Source organism: Protomyctophum parallelum, assembly GCF_964188405.1.
Source record: "Protomyctophum parallelum genome assembly, chromosome: 8".
Taxonomy (NCBI): domain Eukaryota; kingdom Metazoa; phylum Chordata; class Actinopteri; order Myctophiformes; family Myctophidae; genus Protomyctophum; species Protomyctophum parallelum.
In genome coordinates this window covers 18600736-18621898 of record NC_139703.1, presented here as the reverse complement: position 1 = coordinate 18621898, position 21163 = coordinate 18600736, and the positions used below count along the sequence as shown (strand labels likewise).

General features: G+C 44.3%; 1 protein-coding gene across 1 annotated transcript; it reads right to left on the bottom strand.

Annotated features, from left to right (window-relative positions):
- Positions 1–1914: 1914 nt before the first annotated feature.
- Positions 1915–17859, bottom strand: LOC310863413 (protein transport protein Sec61 subunit alpha). The gene is made up of 12 exons (XM_083771724.1): positions 17713–17859; positions 15505–15572; positions 15341–15406; positions 13861–13939; positions 13479–13610; positions 12550–12659; positions 11668–11821; positions 10352–10512; positions 7632–7829; positions 6829–7020; positions 5090–5166; positions 1915–2338 (listed from the first exon to the last, which is right to left on the bottom strand). Exons 1-12 carry the CDS (start codon positions 17717–17719, stop codon positions 2152–2154), a joined length of 1431 nt encoding a protein of 476 aa, XP_083627850.1. The 5' UTR covers positions 17720–17859; the 3' UTR covers positions 1915–2151.
- Positions 17860–21163: the final 3304 nt, after the last annotated feature.

Genomic DNA, 21163 nt, shown 5'->3' with positions numbered 1-21163 from the left:
TTTTTTAACATCCCTACCAAACGCCATCGTCGTCCAGTTAAACCAACCATGTCTCGGCAGTTTTGTGCAACGATTCAGTCTGGGAATAAAAAAGGAGCGATAATAATAATAAAACAACAACACAGACAAACACTTCCCTTCGGCAGAGAGGACAAAGAGGACACACTTTGTGTCTCTGATAGAATAAGACCAGCGTGGACATATTTGACAGTCCTATGTGGTTTAAACTTTAAAACTGTGCTTTTCAACCCTTTTTCTGTATCAAGGAACCGCCGGTTTGATGAGATTTTAGCCTCTCAGACCCAAAACGTAACCCATTTTGGGGCGGGAACCCCTTTTTCTGTGTTTTATACATTGTTATAATTTAGCCATTGAAAAAGAGCAGATCTACAAGCTCATAGCGTGGCGCCGAGTGGCGCGCTACGAGCTTGAAGGTCTGCTATTTTTTTTTTTATCGTAAAAATGTGGCGCAAATCTTTGAATATATATTCTTTCAAAGTGAATGTTTTTAAATCGTCTAAATGGGTTTAACGTTTTGTCGTCATTGGATATAGGATCAAAATAACAATTATTCTACAGCATCTAATTGTATGTAGACTTCTTGTAAGTCAAAGTAATGCAGATGTTTTAACAATAATTTAATACTCTTGAGAGCGTAAAAACCAAACCAGACTCTCAAGAGTTAAAAGATCTAGAAGGGTCCATTACATTTGTTATACCAACTCAAATTAGCCGGGGGAACCCCCCATGGACCCTGCTCAAGGACCATCTGGTGGTCCCCAGACCCCATGGACCCTGCTCAAGGACCATCTGGTGGTCCCCAGACCCCCCATGGACCCTGCTCAAGGACCATCTGGTGGTCCCCAGACCCCCCCATGGACCCTGCTCAAGGACCATCTGGTGGTCCCCAGACCCCCCCATGGACCCTGCTCAAGGACCATCTGGTGGTCCCCAGACCCCATGGACCCTGCTCAAGGACCATCTGGTGGTCCCCAGACCCCATGGACCCTGCTCAAGGACCATCTGGTGGTCCCCAGACCCCCCATGGACCCTGCTCAAGGACCATCTGGTGGTCCCCAGACCCCCCATGGACCCTGCTCAAGGACCATCTGGTGGTCCCCAGACCCCCCATGGACCCTGCTCAAGGACCATCTGGTGGTCCCCAGACCCCCATGGACCCTGCTCAAGGACCATCTGGTGGTGCCCAGACCCCCCATGGACCCTGCTCAAGGACCATCTGGTGGTCCCCAGACCCCCCCATGGACCCTGCTCAAGGACCATCTGGTGGTCCCCAGACCCCATGGACCCTGCTCAAGGACCATCTGGTGGTCCCCAGACCCCATGGACCCTGCTCAAGGACCATCTAGTGGTCTCCGAACTATACCGGTTGAAAACCACCGCTTTAAAACATCAAAATAAAAAGGTAAATGGAAAGAGCTTGTCAGAGCTGTTTATCAGGAATACCAAAAGTATAATGTATACTTTTCATGTCCTAATACAATATGGGGGTGGGGCCGCAACGCCTCCAGCACCGCATCCAAATGACCTGAAATGAACGTCGACATGGCTTTCTTTACTTCGAATTCTTAAAAAGAAAAAAAGGTCCCAAAACAAGAAGAGTGCGTTGTGTTGTGAATAATAATAATAATAAGAAGCACCGTCTTGCTCTCTTTATAGTGTTCCTTGAACATGCCGAGGAGAGCCAGCGAACGCCCGAGGAGAATCAACGACAGGACCTGGTCTTTCAGGCATTCTTCAGCAGACAGACAGCCGGGTTGAAGAGGCAGATATTATGGGCAACGACTACTGAAAACAGAACAGGGGGTAAAAAAAATAACTAATGCTATATTATGCTGGACCCTGGGACAAATTGTCAGACTGTCTTCACCTGTTAAGACCTTGTTTTTTTCCCCCGCCTATACTCATACCCCAAAAAGGGTACTTGTTATGGACAGACCAATGTGGCTAAGAGTAGAAGGAAACATACATCCCAGATACAAAACGTATAATGTAACTGTGTGCATATATTATATTACAGAACGATAATGCGAAAAGGAAACGGAACACATTGTGTAGTAGGATGGATGGCCTGGGGTCTGGTGTGTGTGTGTGTGTGTGTGTGTGTGTGTGTGTTGGAGAACGGGACAGCTTCTAGAACAACAGCGCCCCCATGCTGCCCACTTCGCTCTGCTCTTTGACGAAGATCTCAAAGTACTGGTAGATGATGGTCACGGCCAGGAGGATGCCCGTCCCCGAGCCGATGGCACCCAGGAAGTCGGCCATGACGGACAGCCCTCCTATGCAGAGGCCCCCGAAGGCAGCGGCTGTGGGGATGTACCTGGAAGAAGAAGAAAAAAGCAACAAAAATGTTTTTAGAATAATGCTTTAATGAAGCTTCCTTACTTCAAAAGGAGATGGGAGTTAGTGGCAGAATATCTGGAAGCAGAATCTACAAATGACGCTGCCCAGATACACTAAATTAAAAACTAAAAATATAGATACTCTAAATAAATAAATAAAACATATCACAGTGAAAAGTCAAGTAATTATGTAATTATCCCCAAGGCACTCTCAAGGCAAACAATACTATACAATATATTACTATGTATTTTTGTTTTCTTTTCTTTCTTTCTTTCTTTTGTAATGTCATTTATTTTACTTGTACACTTAAAAAAAAGAGAAATGAACTGAGAGAAAAGGAAATGTTCTGTAATATGAAATGAAATTAAAAACTTCACTCTGAAAGAATATATATTCAAAGATTTGTGCCGCATTTCACGAATTTTCAAAAATAGCTACAAGACCTACAAGCTCGTAGCACGGCACTCGGTGCCGCGCTACGAGCTTGTAGATCTGCTATTTTTCAATAGCTAAAGTATAAGAACATAATGCTTTTAAAACACCAAAAGGGGTTCCCGCCCCAACTTGGGTTAACACCGCATGACCGAAGGAGGCCACATTAACCCATTCTGACCTGAGATCAGATTCATACGAGGTTTCCACTGGACACACACTGGTCTGATCAACCCATTCTGAACTGAGATCAGATTCTAAAAATGTCAGTCGTTCTTCGATTATTGAAAAATAGCAGACCTACAAGCTCGTATCGCGCCACTCGGTGGCGCGATATGAGCTTGTAGATCTGCTATTTTTCAATAGCTAAAGCATAACATGATGCCAACACCAAAATGGGTGCCCGGTCAGAATGGGTTAAAACACTATCAGTGGCGGAAGTGCTTCAAAATAGGAGCTCTGGGTGGCCGGGGTTGTCTCAGCGCTTTTACTCTGAAAGCCATGACCCGGAAATAATCTACAAAAAAAAAAGTTGACTTTACATTGCTAGCTTACATTGCGATCATTTTAATTTATACGATATATGATCCAAAAAGCGTATTTTGCGGGAGAGACGGATGAGGAGCAGAAATGAAGCGCCAGCATATCGATCCGTTCATAACCATGGAGAGCGCCCTGGATTAGGAGAGACGAGTCATTCTTTCCGCCGCGCTAACATGTAAGTATTAGGGCTGTCAAATGATTAAAATTTTTAATCAGATTAATCACAGCTTCAAAATTAATTTAATCATGATTAATCACCATTCGAACTATGTCCAAAATATGGCATGATTTCCTGTTTATTGTTGTGGAAATGGAAATATAAATGACAGAAAGCGGATATACATTCGTTTTTTAATGTTTTTTGTTTTCTAATGCATTTAGTATAGCCATGATGTGATGTGAGCATTTGTAGGCCTAGCCTACACTTTGAGTTAAATCAACACTGGCTTTTGGCCATGTAGACTGCGGTCCCCCAGGAGGAAGTCAATAATGTTGCTCTGGAGAGGGAAGTCTGGAACACTCTGGTGGAGCTGTTGCCCCCGCGACCCGACTAGGGATAAGCGGTTGAAGATGGATGGATGGATGAATGGAGACTGGGGTCCCAGTCCAGAGATGAAAATCATAATAAAATGGCCTAGGCTACTTTCTATCAATTTAATTTGGGGGTCCTTGAAATTAAAATAGCTGAGAAGCAATGGGTTAAACTGTAGACTATAGTTAATTGAAATTCACAAAATACAATAATGGCACATAAGCATTTTTGGAAACAGGGCTTGGTTTAGAAAAGCCTATATTTTGCGCTAAAGTAATTATTGAATAACATATAAATGTAGGTTTTAAGGCTAGAATGGCATTGTAGTGGACTGTAGTGAGCGGGACTGCAGGACTAGTCTGGAGATAGTTAGTCGTGAATCAGCTTCAGTCAGTGTTTTGGTTCGTACCTGGAGTTGTGCATTATCTCCGCTGTGCACAGCAGCACAGGGGAACTGTCTTTAATATATCCATGGTCGTTTTCAGTTGCTTTCCATGTGCGACACAAAAGTACCATGTGTTTGTTTTGGTAATAGCCTACTGTAGGCGCAGCCATGCTGATTCACGTAATCGCGTAGGACAAAACGAAACCAGCCGGACAAACATTAATGGCATTTTCAAAATGTCCACAAGTTGCGACGGACCCGAGTGATTCTTGCAGCGCGCTGATAGCTAACACTAGTAGTGTGTGTGTGTGTGTGTGTGTGCGCAGTGTAGCCTAATGGGGCTTTGCTAGGCAGACAAAGTAACGCAACAGAGTTACAGAATCAAACCACTTTGCAACCAAACTACAATACACAAGCTATCTCTCTGGTGTTGTTCAATCATGACTGTGTGCTACACAGTGACAGATTTGTTATGCTCTGGACGTTCCTGAGCCGCACGCACGGGCACATGTTAGGGGGAACACTAACATGCGTTAATTGCGTTAAATATTTTAACGCAATTAATTAACGCAATTGACTAATGCCATTAACGCGTTATTTTTGACAGCCTTAGTAAGTATAGCATATAGTAGCATACGGCAGCCGAAAGGCGAACGGACAAAAATAAAATAGGAAAAAATCTGAATATTCTTATCTCGCCCGGTATCGTTGAGGATGCGCTAGGACGTCCAGCGACGTCTAAGGCTCAGCTCGTTTTTAATCCTTAAGACGCCTAGGGACGTCCTACGTACAGAAACAGTTAATAACAGACGTAATAACAGACGTTGCTTTGTTACCTGTTGAGCTCATGCACCATAGACGTCTCTCGATGTCCCCTCATAACCATTTGTTGTTCCTTCAACTGTTTGGCCACCTACACACACACACACAAATCAAACTTTATTTATAAAGCACATTTAAAAACGACTGTCATCGACCAAAGTGCTGTACAAGTCAAGAAAAAACATGTAGCAAACAGCAATACAATCAAATAAAAACAATACATCAATGTCAAGTGGGTACATTACGAATATAATAGGCACTAAGGGGTGCCCAAATGATAATAGGCACTAAGAGGTGCTCAAATGAAAAGGTTTGGAAATTAAACTGGGTTGTGATTAAAAGCTAGGTCGAAATAATGGGTTTTAAGCAGAGACTTAAAAGTCTAAATGGACATGGGGCGGATTCAGGGGCGGCGATATAGGCGAGGCAGTCGCCTCAGGGCCCGGGAGGGTGGGGGGGCCCGGCCGGCCGGCCGCTCCGATGCGTGGTAGTAAACTGTATACTCTCTCTCTCACTCTCTCGCTCTCTCTGGCTCTCTCTCTCCCACAAACACGCTGTTAAGTTACCGCAACTAAGACTACATTTCCTGTCAATAATAAGCAGTGTAAAATGTAGTTCATTGGGAGTTAAAGGGAGACGCTTTATTGTGAAGGGCCCTTCACGGCGCAGGCAGGAAATAGAGGGTTTAACCTGGGCTGCTTGGCTGCACGTTAGAGTACTAGAGTAGATGGATTTGCTCCGGTATGTCCGCTGTGGCTATATACAGTTGTTAGCCCTGCTCTGAAATCGCCTGATAAAGTTGATTTTGATTATTTGAACAGTCATAAACAAGGCATAAAATTACCACAGGCAAAAGAGGGCAAGATAGATGGAGTAAGGTGGAATACAAACACAACAGCAGCAGCAGCTCCATCCACATGCACTGGAGGTGAGTGAAGTCATGAAAGGAATACCAAGACAACAACAGTAACCTATTGGGCTGTCAATCTCGCCTCAGGGCCCGTGGGACACTCCAACCGCCACTGGGCGGATTTGATGTAAAGAGATCACACATGTTTGTTCACAATGTTAAACATGGACGTTTAAACCGCCTTCCACCTGGTGTGGATAGTGTGTGAATGTCACTAAAAGAAAACATATTATATACCTTTCTTTAAGAAAATTAACGGGGAATTCTTTTCCGGGTCTCTCGTGGTCATGAAAGGGGGCGGGACAGCGAAGGCTCTATACTATTTATATATATTTATAGTGACTCATAGGAATAGACTGTGACAACCAGGTATAGTCTGGTGACCACCGGAGAGACGGGTGACAGCCGGAATGTAGACGGCACCCTGGTGAGCAGTGTGGGTTAGCGCCCCAGCCTGTGTCCTCCATGAGGAGCCCAACAACCTGGTGAGACGTAGGAGGGGCACGGACAGGAGACAACCCACAGAGCCTAGTCCCTCCATGTGCCAGAAGTGTACCTCCCAGCCCTGGCAGAGTAGTTCTGGAGTAGTTCCAACGGATTGTGTGCCCCTGGTCTTTCCCTAGTGGGACTGATTGAGGGTAGCTACTGGGACGTAAGTCGGGACTTGATCAACCCCGGCTGGGTCGCCTGAGTGAGGGGTATGATGTTGAGAGACCCGAAACCCCGTTGACCTCAGGATACATCACTGAGGATACGTCCCAGGTGCATCCATGCCATGTTTTTTAAGTTATAGGTAGTCTATTGCAAACACACACACACACACACACACACACACACACTTACATCTTTGGCAGAGGATCCCGAGACCTCGATCCAGGTCTTTGAGAAGAAGGCACAGGAGCCCAGCATGAAGACGATGTAGATGCAGGCGTGGACGGGGTCGTCCAGAACCGACCCGAACGACTCCGGGGGAGAGAGGTAGTAGCAGAGACCGGCCACCGGGTAGGCCCGGGCTGGACCGCCACTGGTGGCGTCCTGAAACACAACAAAGACATGCATGGAGCCAGATTAGCAGTGGCGTGCACAGAGACATTTAGAGGGGCAGGTGCTCAAGTGAAAAAAAAGGGCACCTAAGCACGTGGAACCGAAACGGTGTGTAATCGCATCGCCAGGTACCTGGCAATATCCGCCCCTATACTGTACTGTACTGTACTGTTTTTGATTGATTGAAATATTTATTAACAGTTTGCAGAATTACAGTACATTTCAAGCACAAACTCAATACAAAGACTGTTAACTGTGAGTGGACGACCCAATTAAGCATTACACTTGTTTACAACAGGGTCCACCATGTTCAATACATCAAAACATTTAGAGACGTACAAATAGACACTTCTATATAGTTAAAGAACAGAACAGGATTTCATCATAAAACGAGGTAAAAAGGGAAAATAAACTTATACAGTGAGGGGAAAAGGGGGCCAGTTTCGAATTGCAGCCATCCGTAGGTGCCCTTTGAGAGCAGTTTTGAAGGAGTCAAGGGATTCACATGTCTTAATGACTGTTGGTAGGGCGTTCCACATTTTGGTGGCATAGGAGCGAAAATAATTTAGTCTTTTGTTTGTACTGTACTGTACTGTACTTACAGACCAGGTTCCCAGGAGGTTGACCAGGAAGTTTCCGCTGAAGCGCGTGGAGAGCATCTGGGAGATGACGTAGAGGTTGGAGACCAGGGCGGACTGCAGGATGATGGGGATGTTGGAGGTGTAGAACAGCTTGATGGGGTACGTGTTGTACTGACCGCGGTACCGGGCCGACTTTATGGGCAGGTCCACTCTGAAGCCCTAGGGAAGGAGACAAAGGAGACACATTTAATATAGGCTTCAGAGGGTCTAAAATATGGAACTCCCTACCTTTACATCTATGGCAATTGTCTTTTCCTAAAGATCTAAAATCCCTTCTCCTAATAAACACCAAGTACTTCCCATACGGCAGGGTTCCCCAATAGGCGGCCCGCGGGCCATTTGCGGCCCACAGAGCGCCCCCTTGTGGCCCATGAAAGAATTTCCAAAAAAAGGGTCCTAGATATAAATGCCATTAAATGGGGGTCAGTAGCCTATGCATGTCAAACTGGGCATCCTTTTCAAATGGGGTCTTGCCCTGAAAATGAATTTTCAGGGCAAGACCTCAACCTCGCGCGTGCAGACTCGGCCCCCAGCCTGGTACGCTAGTCAAAATATGGCCCTTGAGGAAAATTAATTGGGGAACCCTGCCATACGGTCTGCTAAATTAACCTGGTGTACTCAATGTTCTCCTATAGCGGTCTATTGTGCTTTTTTTCTTTTCTTGTTATACAGTACATTTCCGTCCTTTCACTGTCCCTGTATTTTATTTGTATTCTAATGTTTAAGATCTGCATGTTCAATATGATTGTTTTTTCTTTAAACAAACAAAAACAACTATGAATGTATAAACATGCCTGGAGAAGCCACTTGGCAAGCCCCTGGAGGGTTTTTAGGCTTTCCCCTTCACATTTTTTATTGACCTTGTGTATCATTTCTGAAATATTTTGTATGTGAAAATAAACAATCAAACAAATAACATGGAATCAGGTCCACTCTGAAGCAAGGTATAATAGTAAACTAAAACTAACAAAAAAACGAAAACTAGAATTAAAAAAACATTGTAGTTAACTGAAACTAATAAAAAATAAATTACAAAACGATAACTAAACTATAACTGTATTGTGTGTTCACAAAACTAACCAAAACTAACTGAAATTATAGTCAAAATACCCTTCGTTTTAATCAATATTTATATGCCTTTCGGATATTTATTATATTAACCTTTTAAATTAATTAGATTAATTTCCTCATTTCTCCAACACGTTTTACGACAGTTTTCAGCAGCGTACGGCAGCATGTAGCCACGCTTTACGTCGCTTGTTTACATTCTGCACTGCCTTAAACTGACTGCATGTTACTTGGAGAGAGACGCAAGGAAGTGCCTTGTGGAAAAGGATGATCGTAAAATACATGGAGCACATCTGAAGGGTATATAGACCTATTGTATAAGGACCGGGCATTCGTGGAATGAGCAACACAGATAAATGTGTGGGTAGCGCCCCCAAAACCTTTGCCAAAATGGCAAGTGGTTGGTATTTATTCACCCTTGCCACAACAGCTTGGTTTGGTATGGAACAGTATCTCTCTCACGGGCAAGACAGAACTTGCCATCATTAAAGGCAATCTCAATGCAGTGAGATTCCCATATCTTCAGAATCTTGGACCTAACGCCATCCTCCAGGATGACAACGCTCGCCCCGTAGAGCCAAGAAAACACAGAGTACCTCCAAAATGTAGGAGTGGAGAGAATGGAAATGCTGTGAGTCCAGACTTCAACCCAATTGAACACTTGTGGGATCAGCTTGGGCGTGCTGTACGAGTGTATGTGCGGCCAACAGAACCAAGTGTTGTTTTTTCCTTATTACTGTGGGAGAGTGCAATCATCCAATCCACTGAGCAACTCAAAGCAAGAGTTGGTATTCACATTTTTGGGGGGCACTACCCACCCGCTTAGCTGTGTTGCTCATTCCATGAATGCCCGATCCAGACTATACCTCGTTGTATGTACAGGTGACAACGATCAACGATTAAAATTATATAAAACATAAACCAATTGGTATTATCCAAGTAGATAAATAAAGGACCAAAGTGACATAGTGACACTACATTATTATGTAGTATATATATATTAGAGTATATAGCCCTAGGAAAGGAGAGAAATAACATGGAAGCGCAGACTTTTAGGATTCGTGTCATCAAGAAGACACACCCTGGTGGAGGGGAAAGGAACTGGTCTCTATACTGCCTCCCCCTGGCCAGCCGGGGCGCCTGATGGAGGGGAAAGGAACTGGTCTCTATACTGCCTCCCCCTGGCCAGCCGGGGCGCCTGATGGAGGGGAAAGGAACTGGTCTCTATACTGCCTCCCCCTGGCCAGCCGGGGCGCCTGATGGAGGGGAAAGGAACTGGTCTCTATACTGCCTCCCCCTGGCCAGCCGGGGCGCCTGGTGGAGGGGAAAGGAACTGGTCTCTATACTGCCTCCCCCTGGCCAGCCGGGGCGCCTGATGGAGGGGAAAGGAACTGGTCTCTATACTGCCTCCCCCTGGCCAGCCGGGGCGCCTGATGGAGGGGAAAGGAACTGGTCTCTATACTGCCTCCCCCTGGCCAGCCGGGGCACCTGGTGGAGGGGAAAGGAACTGGTCGGAAATAACGTGTTCCGTCCACGCGCTACGTCCAACCAGGGAAACTCCCCCCTGTCAGGTGAAAAGAAGCAGCTTGGACTCCTCATGCATAGACACTGACCTGGAAGTATATGACCACACCGAAGACGAAGACGGTGGCGATGAGGTTCATGAGGTTGGGCAGGTTCTGCCTGTAGAAGGCCTCTCTCAGAGCCCGCACCTTGTCCGTGCGCGTGGCGATGAGATGGAAGAGGGCGATGATGGCTCCCTCGAACTCAGTACCTGAAACACACCCAGGCTCACAACATTAACACGTTAATGTAGATCATCTATTCTGACCCATATATGTCAAACTCAAGGCGCAGGGGCCAAATCAGGCCCGTGAATGAATTATCTTTGGCCCGCGGGATGATATTTAATTAGTATTAGAACTGGCCCTCTGGTATATTGCACGGACCACCACAATACTACAAGTCCCACAATGCACTGCAAGTGCATCGTCACGTATCGAGGGCCCGCAAGTGCAAGCATGCGTCTCCTCTTCACTGTTGATCAGCAGTGAAAGTATATCACTTGTGGTCAACTTTCAGCTACCCCTCTCCCCACACTCCCTGTGACAAATAAAAACTAGACTAAAATGTTAGGAAGGGACTAGTGGACAAGAGATCCACTATAAGTCATTTTACTCTTGGTTGCATGCTGAAAATAGCTGATCTACAAGCTCACAACGCGTCGCAGCTTGTAGATCGGCTATTTCCAGCAAGTGTAAAAACACTCATTATACTGCCAACACTCATCAAGGCCCACCAAAACACATTTTAGTCGACTAAATCACCTGTAGATTTACAACTAGACTAAATTTAAAACTAGACTAAACACTAAGACATTTCCAGGTGACTTAAAATGTGACTAAAACTAAATGAAGTTTCAGTCCAAAGACTATGACTAAACTAAAATCGAAATTTGCCAAAAACAACACTGCTTGTAGCCTGGTGCCAGACATACCTCTGCCGGTGTTGACCGTGGTGGGACTGAAGGCCTTAATAGCCTGGTGCCAGACATACCTCTGCCGGTGTTGGACTGAAGGCCTTAATAGCCTGGTGCCAGACATACCTCTGCCGGTGTTGGACTGAAGGCCTTAATAGCCTGGTGCCAGACATACCTCTGCCGGTGTTGACCGTAGTCGGACTGAAGGCCTTAATAGCCTGGTGCCAGACATACCTCTGCCGGTGTTGGACTGAAGGCCTTAATAGCCTGGTGCCAGACATACCTCTGCCGGTGTTGACCGTAGTCGGACTGAAGGCCTTAATAGCCTGGTGCCAGACATACCTCTGCCGGTGTTGACCGTAGTCGGACTGAAGGCCTTAATAGCCTGGTGCCAGACATACCTCTGCCGGTGTTGGACTGAAGGCCTTAATAGCCTGGTGCCAGACATACCTCTGCCGGTGTTGACCGTGGTGGGACTGAAGGCCTTCCACACGATGGTCTCGCAGATGTTGGTTGCGATGAACAGGGAGATGCCGGAGCCCAGACCGTATCCCTTCTGGAGCAGCTCGTCCAACAAGAGCACGATCAGACCGGCAACAAACAGCTGGGGGGGGGGGGGGGGGGGCAGGTAGGCATTTTAAGCATTACGTTATGCTTTAGCTGTTGAAAAATAGCAGACCTACAAGCTTGTAGGTCTGCTATTTTTGGAAAATGGTGAGAATGTGCCTCAAGTCTTGTGAGAATATACATTCTTAGAGTGAAGGTTTTTAACTCAAATATTTGCTTCTGGGGGGGGGGGGGGGGGTCCCTGCCTGGAACAACATATTTTCAGATGGGGGTCAGCGGACAATTGCATATGATTGTTGGGGTCCTTGACATGAAATATTGAGCACCACTGATACACAAACATAAGGTTTTTCAGAAAACTGTTTAGAAGACATTTTTTAAATCGTCGGGCCTAAATGGGTTAAGTGTTGAGCTAATAGGAGACGTCTTTCCTTTTGCTGCAGATAAACAAGGAAGTAGAGGGACCCATTTTGAGCGGGAACCCCTTTTGGTGTTAGCATTACGTTATGCTTTAGCTATTGAAAAATAGCAGACCTACAAGCTCATAGCGCGCCACCGAGTGGCGCGCTACGAGCTTGTAGGTCTGCTATTTTTAGAAAAATCGTAAAAATGCGGCACAAATCTTATAATATATTCTTTCAGAGCAAACTTATTTTTATTTATTTCGACGTCAGGCCTAAATGGGATAAACAACGAAGTAGAGGGACTCATTAATTAACCCGAATGATGATAATAATAATAATAATAATAATAATATTAATTAACCTGAATGATGATGAGCAGACAGATTCCAGCGCCCATCTCCGAGGGGTCTCCATACATGCCCGTCATGACGTACACGATGGCCTGGCCGATGGTAATGATCATTCCAAACACTAAAACAAAAAGGAGGACAAGAAATAAGTGTTACACTTTCAGTTGGTATCCCTGCAGAGGAAACGGCTGACCAAACGTTATGCTCCTGCAAAAACTAACCAGCGCACCTGTGACGTCACAGGAAGCTCCTGTGACGTCACAGGAGGCACTGTGACGTCACAGGAGGCTCTGTGACGTCACAGGAGGCTCTGTGACGTCAAAGATCTTCAAAGATTCAAAAGGATGCGGTGGTGACCAGTGTTGTTTTCATCGACTAAAACTAACTACGAGCTTGTAGTTGTAGGTCTGCTATTTTTTGAAAAATCGAAGAGCGACCGACACAGAAACATAGCTTTTTCAGAAAACTGTCGGATGTAGAAGACATTTTTAGAATCTGAGGTCTTTAGAATCTGGGTCACCTACGTTTCTGTGCTCCGTTGAACAGGGCTCTGTCTTTGGGGTGTGTCTAAACGCTGGGTCACCTACGTTTCTGTGCTCCGTTGAACAGGGCTCTGTCTTTGGGCGTGTCTAAACGCTGGGTCACCTACGTTTCTGTGCTCCGTTGAACAGGGCTCTGTCTTTGGGTGTGTCTAAATGCTGGGTCACCTACGTTTCTGTGCTCCGTTGAACAGGGCTCTGTCTTTGGGGGGTGTCTAAATGCTGGGTCACCTACGTTTCTGCGCTCCGTTGAACAGGGCTCTGTCTTTGGGGGTGTCTAAATGCTGGGTCTTTGGGGGGTGTCTGAACGCTGGGTCTTTGGGGGGTGTCTGAACGCTGGGTCTTTGGGGGGGTGTCTAAATGCTGGGTCTTTGGGCGTGTCTAAACGCTGGGTCACCTACGTTTCTGCGCTCCGTTGAACAGGGCTCTGTCTTTGGGCGTGTCTCCGACCTCAATGATCTTTGCTCCGGCCAGAAGCTGCATGATGAGACCCGAGGTCACGATGGGCGAGATACCCAGCTCCATCAGAGTACCTGGAGAGAGAGAGACACACACACACACACACACACACACACACACACACACACACACAGGGTTAGACTGAGAGACCACCCAGCTCCATCAGACAGACTACCTGGACATGAACACACAGTGGGTTAGAAGCCCTGGTCTAGTAATGTTATCACACCTGATAGGAGACGAAATGTGAGTAGATTCGACGTCAGGCCTAAATGGGTTAATGGGTGAACACAGTTGAAATACAGGACCTGGCGTTTCCCTCACCTCTGTTGGAGGCCAGGATGACTCTCATCCAGTAGAAAGGATCTGCAGAGTCTGATGACATGATGCCAAACAGCGGGATCTGAAAGACCAGACAAAAATAGGACAACAAATTAGATCTGAAAGACCACACAACAGGACAACAAATTAGATCTGAAAGACCAGACAACACTATTGTTGTCTGGTCTTTCAGATCTAATTTTTCAGATCTAATTTGACAACATAGGATAGGACAAAAAAAATTATCTGAAAGACCAGACAACAATAGGACAAAAAAATTGATCTGAAAGACCAGACAATAATAGGACAAAGATTTTGATCTGAAAGACCAGACAATAATAGGACAACATTTTTAATAAAACACCCATATATATATATATATATAGATATAGATATATATATAGAGAGAGAGAGAGAGAGAGAGAGAGAGAGAGAGGGAGGAGAGAGAGAGATTTCTTTTATTGGCACTGCATGAATCATTGTGCTTGCACAACTCTTGCTCAAATGTGAATCTCAATTTTCCTTCACAAGAATTGAGATCACGATTCTCACACGATTCTCATTTTTTCCCTGAAAATATGTATTAAAAAAAAAAACATAAGCAAAAACAGAAGAGTAACTAAAATGAATTTGACAGTCAACCAGTGCTGCACCATTCTTCACAAAATTAAATTGCATACTAGGTATCTGAATCTCTATCCTTTTTCCATTAACCCATTTTGGTGTTCTAAACATTGTTATAATTTAGCTATTGAAAAATAGTGAAAATGCGCCTTCAATCTTTGAATATATATTCTTTCAGTGTTTCAGTTTTTAACTCAAATCTTTGCTTCTGGAGGGTCCCTGGAACAACATATTTTCAGATGGGGGGTCGGTGGCATACGGTATTACATATAATTTGTGGGGTCCTTGACATAAACTATTGAGAACCACTGATGTAGAAACATGAGGTTTTTCAGAAAAAAGACATTCATTTATTATTAATTTCGACGTTAGGCCTAAATGCGTTAATTGTGCAGCTCAATGAGTTTGTGCAACAAGCATGGGTTTATTGGGTTATTGTGTGTGTGTTTTTTTTTGTTTTGTTTTCATATTTTTTATCCCACGATTTTGTAACCAATTTTTCACCCCTGTGTCAATCATCTAATGTGATCCTGGGCTCTACACACCCTCCAGAACATGTGAGGGTACCTACCCTAGGGGACACAGGGAGAACATGTGAGGGTACCTACCCTAGGGGACACAGGGAGAACATGCAAACTCCACACAGAAAGGCCCTTTCGCCAACCCCGCCTTCGGGTATGGGCACTGATGACGCGGAGGAGGAAACACACCGCCAGCACCCACAGCGCCCCAAGCGGGAATCGAACCCAGGACCTTCTAGCTGTGAGGCGACAGCACTACCTACTGTGCCACCGTGCCCATGGGTTTATTGGGTTATTGTGTGTGTGTGTGTGTGTTTTTTATAGGAGTGTAAACTAACCTGGCAGCAGACGAGGAAGATGAACAATGTTATGGCGGTCCATAGTACTTTTTCTCTGAACTGAATCTGTAGGGGGGAAAAAATAGTTTTTAATTTCACAGACAATCTTAACTTGGGACACCACAATATTACTACTAATATTATTCAAATGGACTCAAATGTACCTTTCTTTCTGGTTTCTGAATCTCTGGAAGGACCGCACAGAACGGCTTGATGACTTCTAAAAATTTAACTGGATAAAAAACAAAAGCAACTTGTTTAGTAAAAACCAACCAAAACAATCACTTGACTTCATCTTAATTAAGTATTAATTCAACACTAAAGTACTACAACACTAGTAAACTTTTGGTGTTTTAAAGCATATGGTTATAATTTAATTTAGCTATTGAAAAATAGCAGATCTACAAGCTCATAGCGCTGCACCGAGTGCCACGCCTACGAGCTTGTAGATCTGCTATTTTAGAAAAATCGTGAAAATGTATTATGTGGCACAAATCTTTGAATATATATTCTTTCAGAGCGTGCGTTTTTTTTAACTCAAATCTTTGCTTCTGGAGGGGTCCCTGGAACAATATATTTTCAGATGGGGGTCCACGTCCAAATACATATAGTTGTTGGGGTCCTTGTCGACATGAAAAAGTTTGAGCACCGCTGACATGGAAGAAACCTAGGTTTTTATTAAGAAAACTGTTATGTTTCAGAGATTGTTGTCTTCTTAAATCCTATCTTCTCCATCCCTTCTCAATCCCTTGACTCCTTCAAAACCGCTCTCAAAGGGCACCTACGGACGGCTGCAATTCGAAACTGGTCCCTGTAAAATCTGAATCCCCCCCAACGCCCCCCCCCCCCCCCTGTTTTTTCCCCTCACTGTATACGTTTCTTTTCCCTTTTTGCTTCCTTTATGATGAATTCCTGTTCTGTTCTTTAGCTATATAGAAGTGTCTATTTGTACGTCTCTAAATGTTTTGATGAATTGAACATGGTGGACCCTGTTGTAAACAAGTGTAATGCTTAATTGGGTCGTCCACTCACAGTTAACAGTCTTTGTATTGACTTTGTGCTTGGAATGTACTGTAATTCCGGAAACTGTTAATAAATATTTCAATCAATCAATCAATCCACACCACCAGCCCTCAAAACATGTTTTGCAACGTCATCACAAACTACAGTAGCCGCAAACGAAACATGCCGTGACAGATTATAGCTATAAGCTCGACAAGACTTGTCGTCTTACATCACAATTCATGCACACATATTATTATCGGTAACCTCAGTGCATGTGTATAACCGAGCACATTTACATATTCTATCCATGCCACATGAATCATGATCGCATTGATTGATTGAAGTATTTATTAACAGTTTGCATAATTACAGTACATTTCAAGCACCACTCAATACAAAAAAATCTCTGTCTCTCTGTCTCTCAAAAACTGTGAGTGGACGACCCAATAAAGCACTATATATATATATACACTTGTTTACAAGAGGGTCCACCTTGCTCAATTCATTATAAATGAATAAATCTGGTGTAACTGATTGTTCTTGCATGTCACCACCGCAGCAGTCATCAATCAATCACTGAAACTGACTCTGACAGACAGACAGTCAGTCAGTCAGTCATAATGTGGTCGAACAAATCACGCACGTTAACAAACTAAAGCCTTCTTACTTTGATTGATTGATTGAAATATCTATTTTAACAGTTTCCGGAATTACAGTACATTCCAAGCACAAACTCAATACAAAGACTGTTAACTGTGAGTGGACGACCCAATTAAGCATTACACTTGTTTACAACAGGGTCCACCATGTTCAATTCATCAAAACATTTAGAGACGTACAAATAGACATTTCTATGTAGTTAAAGAACAGAACAGGAATTCATCATACTTCCACGGTCCACATCCAAAACAAACTGCCGATGAAATGTGGTAACAGCATATTATTATTATATTATATTATGTTCACGGTGGTAGGTCGCCTAGCATTATGACGCTAAAGACAAGGTTTAGGTTTAGACTAGAGTAGCAACTGCTGGGACTATAAAATGTAGATGGTTTTGATGGGGAAAAAAACAACGACTTAAACGTAAAATAACTAAACAAATGACGTTGGTAGTTTACAGTTACAGAGATTTAAACACGACCAGCAAAAAAATATCAACGGGACCGTTAGTTATAACTACAGTATAGCGTTTAGCAGTGGCTAAAAAACAGCTTTCTTCAACCACAGCTAACCTTGAGTAGCTATAGCTAGGAAAATGCTAACAGGAGCTTTAGAAGGAAAAGTCCATGGTGCTTTTTAGCCACTTTTAACCACATCAACAGGCATTTGGATCGCATTTAACGGACGCTAAAAGCATTACTTACTGCCCATGTTGGCGGTGCGGTGCGGGGGGGTCCTCTTTGCGGGGTTACCGGTGCCACTTCTCGGGGGGTTGAGCTCGGTTCGTGTGGCACCATCCAGCCGCTCCGCACTGAAAAGAGAGAGGGATCACCGACTGACTGTAAAGACACGTCACCAATGGAACTACTGTGGCTACTGCTGCTACACGTCAGTTGAGCAGCTGCAGACTACAGCTCCCGGCATGCACTGTGAGTACACACAGTCACACACACACACACACCTTAGAATACTCTATGACACACACACACACCAGTGTTGTTTTTGGCAGCAAATTTCTATTTTAGTTTTAGTCGTTGTCTAGTTTTCACTATAGTTTTAGTCACATTTTAGTCACCTGGAATGTTCTAGTGTTTAGTCTAGTTTTAGTCGACTAAATGTCATACGATTTTAGTCGACTAAATCTACAGTTGATTTAGTCGACTAAAATGTGTTTTGACAGGCCTTGATGTCGTTGTAATGACATATTTTACACTTTGGTTGCATGCTGAAAATAGCAGATATACAATCTCACAACGCGTCGCATAAAACTGGATCTCTTGTCCACTAGTCCCTTCCTAACATTTTAGTCTAGTTTTTATTTGTTGACGAAATTGTCAGTATATTTAGTCGACGAACATTTTTCGTCTTAGTTTTAGTCGACGAAAACAACATAAATAAAAATAATCATTTGCAGAGGATGTCTTGACAGAAAGTAGCTCATAACATCTCTACGGTGGATTTTTATGAAAAACAAGCTTGGCAGATTGAAAGAGGATAATTCAAGCTTGGACTACAGCTGCAATGTTGGTGAGTTTAACGTCATTTAAGACAAGCAGATCACAAACCAAAAATGATGAATAGGAAGTGGATGGAGCTTGTTGCAACTCTAGATTCATCCCATTATAAAACAATCTAGAGTTGCAAATTGCGGCTACCCTTTGGTGTGGTTAGGGCTTAAGATCTCCAATTATCATTATTGGTTGCTCCTTTACACCTGACAGGGGGAGTTTCCCTGGTTGGACGTAGCGCGTGGAAGGAACACGTTATTCCAACCAGTTCCTTTCCCCTCCATCAGGCGCCCCGGCTGGCCACGGGGAGGCAGTTTAGAGACCAGGATTACTGCATGTTTTTTGTGAGGGTACCTATACCCTATAGGGCAGTGCATGGTTCCCAAACGTTTTCATGTCAAGGACCTCCAAATGCACACCAATGACCCCGCGGACCCCCATTTGAAAAGATATGCCAGGGACCTCCATAAGATAAGATTTTGACGGCTCTAGCAATGATTCAACCAGTTTAATTTTCAAGGACCCCCCAGTTTGACATGCATATTAGTCTACAGACCCCCACGTAATGCAATTTCTATCTCTGGGACCCCCAATTTATATTGTAAAATCCATGTTAATGTAACTGAGTGTGTACAAATGGAACCATTTGGTTCCATGTGTACACTCTCATGTTAGACTCATAAGGGTCCATTTGGTTCCAAACTATCATTTAGCTGGGTCCCCCCTGGAACTCCCTCAAGGACCCCTGGGGGTCCCCGGACCCCACTTTGGGAACCACTGCTATAGGGGACACGGGGAGAACATGCAAACTCCACACAGAGAGGCCCTTTCGCTAACCCCGCTTTGGGTATGGGCACTGTACCCAGGCCAATGTCCAGATAGGATACACATAACTTGTTTCTCTGCTCCCAGGGAACAAATATTAAATACAACGTTTCGACCCTTACGGGTCTTCGTCAGGTTACATGAAGGGTCGAAACATTGTATTTATTACAATTTTCCTGGGAGCAGAGAAACAGTGTACAGACATCACTTCCTTTTCATTGTACGTATATTTTTGTCCAGCAAATTGTAGAATTTCTGGAGATGTGCGTGCTTCCTTCAGGATACACATAAGAACCTTATAAATATTTTATTTCACATCAGGACGTAATGATCATTAAACTCAGCCCATCTATGTCCCAGAATTCCTCCCCAGTCATTTAGAAGTTTGAATGAATGTACAAATTATGTGCAGGATGTAATTTGTATATATCTGCTGTCGGGAGGAAACCTCATAACTCCAGAATGTTCATTTATCAGGAAATGAAACGTGTAAATATTTCAGGAAATTAAGAAAACCTTAAACCAAAGCAATACTGCCTCATCAAAGTTGGTGTTGTAACTTTAGATATTGTCATTTACTTCCATGAGAGGTGGTGGAGTTAGCAGACAGTTTGAGGGTCCAATGGAGGTTTTGTGCAAAGCACTTTTTACTACTTTCCATTGGTACAATCTTTTTCACACACAGACGTAAAGGGTGTTCAATAGCACTGATTTATGAAACAACACACAGACGTAAAGGGTGTTCAATAGCATTGATTTATGAAACAACAAACAGACGTAAAGGGTGTTCAATAGCACTGATTTATGAAACAACACACAGACGTAAAGGGTGTTCAATAGCATTGATTTATGAAACAACACACAGACGTAAAGGGTGTTCAATAGCACTGATTTATGAAACAACACACAGACGTAAAGGGTGTTCAATAGCATTGATTTATGAAACAACAAACAGACGTAAAGGGTGTTCAATAGCACTGATTTATGAAACAACACACAGACGTAAAGGGTGTTCAATAGCACTGATTTATGAAACAACACACAGACGTAAAGGGTGTTCAATAGCACTGATTTATGGCAAAAAAAAGTCAAAAACCTCAAAAATAGAGTTATGAGGTTACCTCTCGACAGCAACGATATGTGAGAGACAGAGTGGACTTATTTGAACTGGCTAAACCTTTTTTAACCCTTTTATAACCCTCCCCTGTGCCAGTGTACCAGTGATAACCCTCCCCTGTGCCAGTGTGTCAGTGATAACCCTCCCCTGTGCCAGTGAACCAGTGATAACCCTCCCCTGTGCCAGTGTACCAGTGATAACCCTCCCCTGTGCCAGTGTACCAGTGATAACCCTCCCCTGTGCCAGTGTGTCAGTGATAACCCTCCCCTGTGCCAGTGTACCAGTGATAACCCTCCCCTGTGCCAGTGTACCAGTGATAACCCTCCCCTGTGCCAGTGAACCAGTGATAACCCTCCCCTGTGCCAGTGTACCAGTGATAACCCTCCCCTGTGCCAGTGTACCAGTGATAACCCTCCCCTGTGCCAGTGACCCAGTGATAACCCTCCCCTGTGCCAGTGTACCAGTGATAACCCTCCCCTGTGCCAGTGTACCAGTGATAACCCTCCCCTGTGCCAGTGTGTCAGTGATAACCCTCCCCTGTGCCAGTGTACCAGTGATAACCCTCCCCTGTGCCAGTGTACCAGTGATAACCCTCCCCTGTGCCAGTGTACCAGTGATAACCCTCCCCTGTGCCAGTGTACCAGTGATAACCCTCCCCTGTGCCAGTGTACCAGTGATAACCCTCCCCTGTGCCAGTGTACCAGT

Bases quoted from the DNA above. Each gene is read 5' to 3' on its own strand.
- LOC310863413 (XM_083771724.1), bottom strand. The intron at 15,407-15,504 runs GTACATTTGAGT...TCCCCCCTACAG, and splicing joins TTCAGAAACCAGAAAGAAAG to ATTCAGTTCAGAGAAAAAGT. The intron at 13,611-13,860 runs GTGAGGGAAACG...CTCTCTCTCCAG, and splicing joins CATCCTGGCCTCCAACAGAG to GTACTCTGATGGAGCTGGGT.